Genomic DNA, 7,375 nt, shown 5'->3' on the forward strand with positions numbered 1-7,375 from the left:
GTGACTCGATAGCATATAACAACCTCAACTATCTCTCCAATCACGTGCCCAGGATCTACTTCACCGCAGCCTCAGTTAGCTGTTCCCCTCCTGTGTGCTCCCACAGCACCGTGAACTGGCCCCCTAAGACTCATGCTTACATTGTATTCCCATTGCTAGTCTTTGCTGCAAGATGGGGTCTCAGTGCTCCTCAACACTCCCTAGCTCAGCTCCTGACACCGTGTCCAAAAATAACATTGGGTAAATAAGCAAATAGCACAGAGCCTTGACATATTTGCATGGGGTGGCCTCAGATGTTTGCTCAAATGTATTTCACGTATTAGCTGAGTGAGAAATCACAAAGGATGGATGTCCTCCGGTATCTGTAATCTACAAAGGCCCTGGCACACTCACACGACTGGCTTCAATGTCTGTGGGAGTGGTCATGGAGTATCCATCTAGAAATAATTAGAACCAGCTGAGTCTTTATAAGCCAGAAGTGACTAAGACTTTGATTTGATTTAGAAAAACATCATAACAGTTTAGCTAATTTTTAAGCCAGGAACTGAGCTCACCCCAGTGGTTCAACTTTCAGTCAAACAATAGACTGGACTGTGAGATAACCGATAATTCCACGGAGGTACACTCTCCTTATCTTAGGAGAGCAAAAGGGCATTTGCCAAGGAGTAAAGCTCAGAAAAAAAGGAAAAGATAGGGAAGAAGGATAAATGGAAACAGGAAATGTAGGGAGGGCTTGGGGAAAGTGCTGTTACGTTGATGGTCTTTCAATGAATGCCTGAACACAAAATGTGTGTGAATTACTGAATGGAAAAACTGCTCTGTAAACTTCCACTCAAATCACAATAAAGAGGTAAAAAACAACAACAACAACACAAAAAAACCCAACTAGGTAAAGGTGACTCGATGGCACATAACAACAACAACAACAGATAATAAAAAAGACCAAAGTAGGAAGAAGTAATTGGCATGATTGTGGCACGAGAAATTCCCTGATGTTGGAGTTGGTACATGCGAATTTCATCTCTATTTAGCAAACAGAGCCTTTTGGGGTATTGAGAAGACAGTGTTTCCCAAAATTAAGCAGCCTGGATAACGTCAAATCTTCCCACTTGCTCTTTGATTTTTAACCTTCCTAGAACCCAGTTTTCTTCCTTGTAAATTGAAGCCTCTACCTCCTAAGTGTTGTTTATTATTGTTGTGGTTATTATTATTATGATATCTTTTTTTCCCACCAGAATGTCATTATTGAGACCTGTATCAGAAACGTAGCTCTGGGAGAAATGCCCTGGTTTCCTCTTCAACTATGCAACTCCTAGCTGCATTGTCACCCGGCAGACACTATGGGGTGCTGCTCCCACCCACCGGTGCCCTGGAGTCCAGAGCTGACTCACCTTGAGAATGCTGAGCATCTGGGCCACCTGCGCACCCACCACCCTCACATTGTTGGCGGCCTGTGTGTATGTGGTTTGGGAGCCCTTCTTCCAATCCACACAGATGCAGTTCACCTCCTCCACCTGGAACATGTTCTGGGTTTGGGAGAGAAAAAAGGGGTGTTCCCATCAGTCCATGAAATGACACTCAACCAGGGCCAGAGATGGCGACCACAGCCCTCAGGCTGGCCATGCCCAACACCCCCCTTCACCCCGCCCCATTCTCATGGCCCCGAGATAAATGAGACTGTGTTGGGGAATCCTGTTGTAAGGAAATTCATTTACAGTTATTCCTCAGGGTGAACACTAAACACCAGTCGTTGATTCCTGCTTTAGTTTGCAGATTAATGAAGGGCTTTAACTCAGGCTTGCTCTGAGTTTCTATCAAACTTCATAAGGTTGGTTTAAATTTTAAGAAACCCAAACAAAACAGTCAACAACAAAAGTTGTGCTATGTTCTGTTTTGAAAAGGAAATGCAGTCGTGAGTGGCCAGTGCCTAGATGACGTTGAGGACTTGTTCATGAATAGCCCTTTGGGTTTCACTGTGAAGCTGTCCATTTCTGTGTCAGAGCTCCCCCAGCAAGCTGGACGTCTATTAAGTGTACAGAGGCCTTGGTGCCTCAGTGGTTGAGCTCCTCGCCAGAGACAGGTGCTCTGTGGGAGAAAGTCTCCTTATTTGAAGGTTCACAGCCTTGGGAGCCTGAGGGAGAAGTGTGACTCTGTCCTGAAGGGTCACTGAGTGGAAATCAAATAGACAGTAGTGATTGTTTTTGTTTTCAACGTGTATGTTGTTGTTGTGTACGTTTAAGTCAGAATAGACTCACAGCTGACCTTCCAGGGGGTTTTCAGAAGCAGAAAAAAGTACAGGAGGACATTGCCCACCTTTCTTTTGCTGAACAGCTGGTGGATTCAAAACGTGTGCCTTCAGGTTGGCAGCCCAATTCCTTACCACTAAGCCACCAGAGTTCCCTCGTGTGTATGTAAGGAGATGCAATAATTAAGCACTCAGCTATTAACCAAAAGACTGGCTGTTCAAATCCACACAGCACCTCTGAAGGAGCACGACTTGAAAGTCTACTGCCATGAAGGTTACAGCCTGGAAACCGTGAGGCAGCTTTCCTCTGTATTCTACCAGGAGTTGAAATTGATTTGACAACAACAAGATGTGTGGGGAAAGGGTGAAGGAGGGAAAGACAGCATCACTCTGTTTATAGTCATGTCGACATAGTGGTTTGTGCAAGAAACACATACTGCAGGCATTACAGAAGTATAATTGGGCTGATTTAGAAGAGACGGAAGAGAAAAAAAAAAGAAGAGATGGAAGAATTCAGCAAGGCAGGCATCTTCCTGGATGCCCAGAGCTCCACTAATTGGAAGAATCTGTCCTAGAAAGCAATGCATTAAAATTTTGTAAATGAACTATAATAATAATAATAATGATAAAGAAAATGAAGATGGTGAAGATGAAGAAGGTGAAGGTGGTGAAGGCGAAGGAGAAGGAGAAGGAGGAGGAGGAGGAGGAGAAGGAGGAGAAGAAGAAGAAGAAGGTGAATAGCTCCACTATGCCCTTAGAAGCCTGCAAAGCTGTACATAGAAATGGCTTGTGATTTAAACAGTGCTATATCCACTCTCTCAGTTGTTTTTCTCATAGGATGCTAACATGAGTGACCACGCTCACAAAGATGCTGGTAGTTGCTGAGGAATCTGTTGAAGTGGTCCTGAGGGATTTCTCCTACACACATGCTTTAAGTATAAATGTGCATCAAATCCCTACATCAACAAACCTGCCTCTTATTACTATGGGGCAGAAGAGATGCCAAAAGTTAAATGACTGGAAAACTAAAGCCAAAGGCAAGATTAATTTTCCTGTTGATGTTTACGGTATCCTCGTCCTTATTAAAGTTGATGTGGGAGAGGGGTTGCTGGCATCAGTGCTAGTGGCTAAAAATAGATTGGATCAAGCATGCATAAAAGAAAGGCTGATGGCAAGTGTGTGGATGTGGAAGCGTGCAAGCGGATGTGTGTGTTTGTACACACATGCATCTCTGTGCGTGTGTTTCTGTGAGTGTGAACATGGATGTATATATATGCTTGTCAGTCTATCCTTTCAACCAACAGGTGCTGTAAAACCTACGGCCACTGAATTGTTCTGATTCATTGCGACCCTGTAGGGCAGAGAGGAAATACCCCGCAGCTCACAAGGCTGTTCTTTACAGAAGCAGACGGCCTCATTTTTCTCTCAAAGAGTGGTTGGTGGGTTTGAATGGCTGAACTTTTGGTTGATAGGGGACTACTTTAACCCCAGTGCCATCAGATCTCCTCACCTGTCTGTACTGTGTCGTAATTCTGGCACTGTCTCGTTTAGTCACCCAATCCCTCTCAGTTCTCCATGTCTCAAATGATTGGTCACAGTTCCACATTTCTGACTCTTGGTGTGGGGGGCACACATTGCGAGCAGGAAGAACAGAACCATCATTTATACGAATGCAAGGTTTACCTCACTGAAAAGGGGAGCAGGAAATGCTTAGCCTTGATTTAGCCAGAAATGGGAGTGGAAGAGTCTGCTCGTATAAGAGTCTGCTCCTATGCACACCCATGTTTATTGTAGCTTTGTTCACAATAAATAGCAAGGAGTTGGAAACAACCTAAGTGCCCATCAACAAACGAATGGATAGAGAAGTTTTGGTATATTCACACAATGGAATACCATGCTGCACTGAAAAACAAGAAACTTGTGCAATATTGTTTAAAATGGGTGACCTTGGAGGACATTATGCTGAGTGAAGTATCTCAGTCACAAAAGGACAAATACTGCATGCTACCGCTATTGTGAAACAAGACTGACATTGGGGTTGGGGGGAGACTGAGAAAGGTTAAATAATGTATACTGCATTGAATCAGATGAGGGATAAAACTGTTTAAAAGGGATATGTAATTAGGTATTTTTGTCATGACAGGAGTCCAGAGCCAAGGCTGCATAGTGGAGTGGACCTGGAAGGAGGGATTGTATACAATGAAAGAATTTTACTTTTCCAAGAGGGAAGTGTTCTGGGGGAGAGGGTTGGGAGGAGAGAAAAAAGTAACAATATAGAAAGAAGGGGGTGGGGGGAAAGTCTGCTCATATAAGGCATTTCCTGACTTGGGTCATCAGCTATGTTCCAGAATTGTGAGGTGGGGTTTCTGTTCTCGTGTGAACAGAGGCCCCTTCGTTGTGCCTTCGTGTCCCTGATCCAGGAGCTGTGAGCCCCTGAGCGGAGTCGTGCCTTGGCTGGGCTGCGTAAAGGAGCAGCATCAGCGGCTGCGTCCAGAGCAGGGCGGGCTGGGAGGTGGCGCCTACCTTACACATGTTCAGCAGCCAGCCATCATCTCCCTTGTCTATGAATCCGTGGATGATGAAGCGGGTCTTCCTGTTTGTTTGAAAATTTGATGCCTCGATCGTGGATGGATCAGAGAGAAGGAGAGTCTGAAAATACACAATGTGTCATGTGGTCACGGTCACTCAGTTCCTGTCTTTCCCCTTCCTATTCTTTGCTCCCAAACCCATGACCTTGGCAGGCTTAGCACAAAAGCCACCTCTTTCATGAAGTCCACCTTGAATTCCTCCCTGTCCTGCCTCCCCAAGTCAGTAATCACTGCCTCTGCTGGACCTGGGCTGTGGTCCAGTCACCATCTGGGCTGAAGACAGACCCTGCTTCTCACTTTCCCTACAGTTCTTGCCGGACTGTGTTGTCTTCACCCCAAGCTTGGACCATCTAACCAGCTGTAGTCTGACAAGTATGAACCATTCACTGAAGACCTACACTGTCCCGATCTGCGTGGGCCTGGATGAAGAGCAGGCCAGAGGAACGTGGGGCAGGAATGGGATATGGTGACAGAGGAGGAGGCAGAGATAATAGAGCTCTAGCCCCGGGGAGCTCACGGGCTGTGGGGAGAGCACATCCCCTTGCTCAGTTGCAACCATAGGAGGACTCACTTGAAAGGTGTTTGGGTTTTCATTGGTGTAGAGCAGGAAGCGGGTGCCAATCTTCTCAGGGCTCCAAGGGAGGATTTTCAGGGGTCGGATTGCAGTCCCTGCCCAAGGCTCCTCATCAGAAAAGCACCCGAGTTCATCATAGCAAACTTCTTTTCCTGGAGGGAGAGGGTGGATATGCTTAAGTCTAAGCTCCCCTGGCAAGTCTCTGGGCTTGTTCAGACTGGCGGTCCGTCCCTCACATTGGGACAGTGAAAAGAGTGGCTGGTCACTATCTCATCCACTCCGCTAGTCCTTTGTGTCCCTTTTCTGACATGGCACCAGCCACACTGGGCTCCACAGAGACTCAGACATTCTCCACTCAGAACTCAGCAACCCTGCATCAAGCTCTCCTGAGACTTTTTTATATCTGTATCTACATCTGACTAATAAGGCTCCCATGATGCAAATGGTTAACATGCTCAGCTGAGAAAACCAAAAGGCTACAGGTTGAGCTCACTCAGAGGCACCTTGGAAGAAAGGCCCTGGTAATCTACTGAAAATCCAGCTTTAGGAAGTGGGTGGAGCACATGAGGTCACCAGGGGTCAGCCCACCCACTTCCTGCCAGTTGGCTCGGACTAATACTAACTACTGAAGACAGCGTGGAAGTGGCCTTAGGGTTTCCAGGTGGAAGCAGACTGCCCGCCTTTTTTCCTGCAGAGCAGCAGGTAGATTCCAATCCACAACCTTTGTGGTTGCTGTTTGTTGCTTTTGATTGCTGAGTTGAGCATGACTCACAGTTACCCTATGAACAAAAGACCTGACGCCTTTCTGTAACTATTGTCATTTCTCCAAGTTCATAGAGTTTCCAGAGGCATGTGGTTTAGGAAGGGGATGCCACTCCTGCTTCCCAACCTGTCTTAAACAGGGAGCTCCACCAAACACTGTCCACCATGGGCAGCCATTATGGCATTTGACCCCCCTCCCCCAATGACACAAGGTTCAGCATCACAGCAAACCCAGATTACCTCAGTACAGCAAACTGACAGAAGAGTGCTGAATTGCTTAGAAAAATGTTTCTCCAAAATAGAATAACATGAGGCCGAGGGCCACGGGCCTAAGACCCCTCCAGGAGGTCTTGTTGACACTAAACAAGAGGCTTAAATAAAATAAAAAACCCAACAAACTACCAAATATTCCACCTGACCCTCAGACCCTCACCCAAACAAGACTGCCCATCTTACAGAGTCCTGCTGCCCACCCAGCCTTTCTCGTTTTGGTTAACACTTGAATTCTTCAAACACTATGAGAGGCAGCTGCCTAATGTGATAATGGGCATGAATGGGCCTCTCTGTTAAGCCAGACAGGCATCATATTTGCATTTTGATAGGAGCATTTCATGCCTTACCTACCAAAGACTAATCCGGGGCACTTGGGCACACAGCTGACACAGGGAGACACTGTCCAGGAGGCTCCCTTCAAACAGCCTAGCTATTCCCAGGCAAAGAGCCAGCTCTCTGCTACTGCCCGGCATCTGGAGTTTTCCTGGAGCCACTGGAAGCCCTACAGCGGCTAAGGCTTGAAGGCTGAGAGCTTGGCTAGAAACCTTTCCCAAGGGGCAGGGGTGGTGTTTCTTACCACTGGCTGCTCCCAGCAGTAGGAATGTGATAGTCCACATGCTCAGCATCTACAATGAATGCAAACATACTCAGGGTCGCCGGGCATTCCCGGAACCAGGAGCAGACTGGGGAATCAATACAGACTTTCCTGACTTCGGTGTTACTGCGGGTGGAGGAGTGACAAAGGTGACTTACCCTGTCCGATGCTCCAGGCAGACCCTTCCACTCAGATCAAGTGTCCAGGCCACTTTTTATACTGTAGCCTTATCATCTGGACGCTACCTCAAAGAAATAGCAGGTGGTGATAGAATGCGCTGTGTGCCTTTCATATTTTAATCTGCATAAATACACAAAGCAAGATTACGAATAGTGATC

The 7,375-nt window shown here is 46.6% G+C and overlaps 1 protein-coding gene across 1 annotated transcript in view; it reads right to left on the bottom strand.

Moving 5' to 3' along the window:
• Nucleotides 1-7,068, bottom strand: part of PNLIPRP1 (pancreatic lipase-related protein 1) — a 20,703-nt gene extending 13,635 nt beyond the window's left edge. The window contains exons 1-4 of the mRNA XM_006879912.1: nt 7,020-7,068; nt 5,405-5,559; nt 4,769-4,894; nt 1,392-1,526 (exon numbers count right to left, since the gene is read on the bottom strand). Coding sequence (XP_006879974.1) covers nt 1,392-1,526; nt 4,769-4,894; nt 5,405-5,559; nt 7,020-7,068 — 465 coding nt within the window. The remainder of the gene's footprint in view (nt 1-1,391; nt 1,527-4,768; nt 4,895-5,404; nt 5,560-7,019) is intronic.
• Between the last annotated feature and the right edge of the window lie 307 nt (nt 7,069-7,375).

This window comes from Elephantulus edwardii, unplaced genomic scaffold (genome assembly GCF_000299155.1).
Source record: "Elephantulus edwardii isolate Elephantulus edwardi_28Jun2011 unplaced genomic scaffold, EleEdw1.0 scaffold00006, whole genome shotgun sequence".
Classification (NCBI taxonomy): Eukaryota; Metazoa; Chordata; class Mammalia; order Macroscelidea; family Macroscelididae; genus Elephantulus; species Elephantulus edwardii.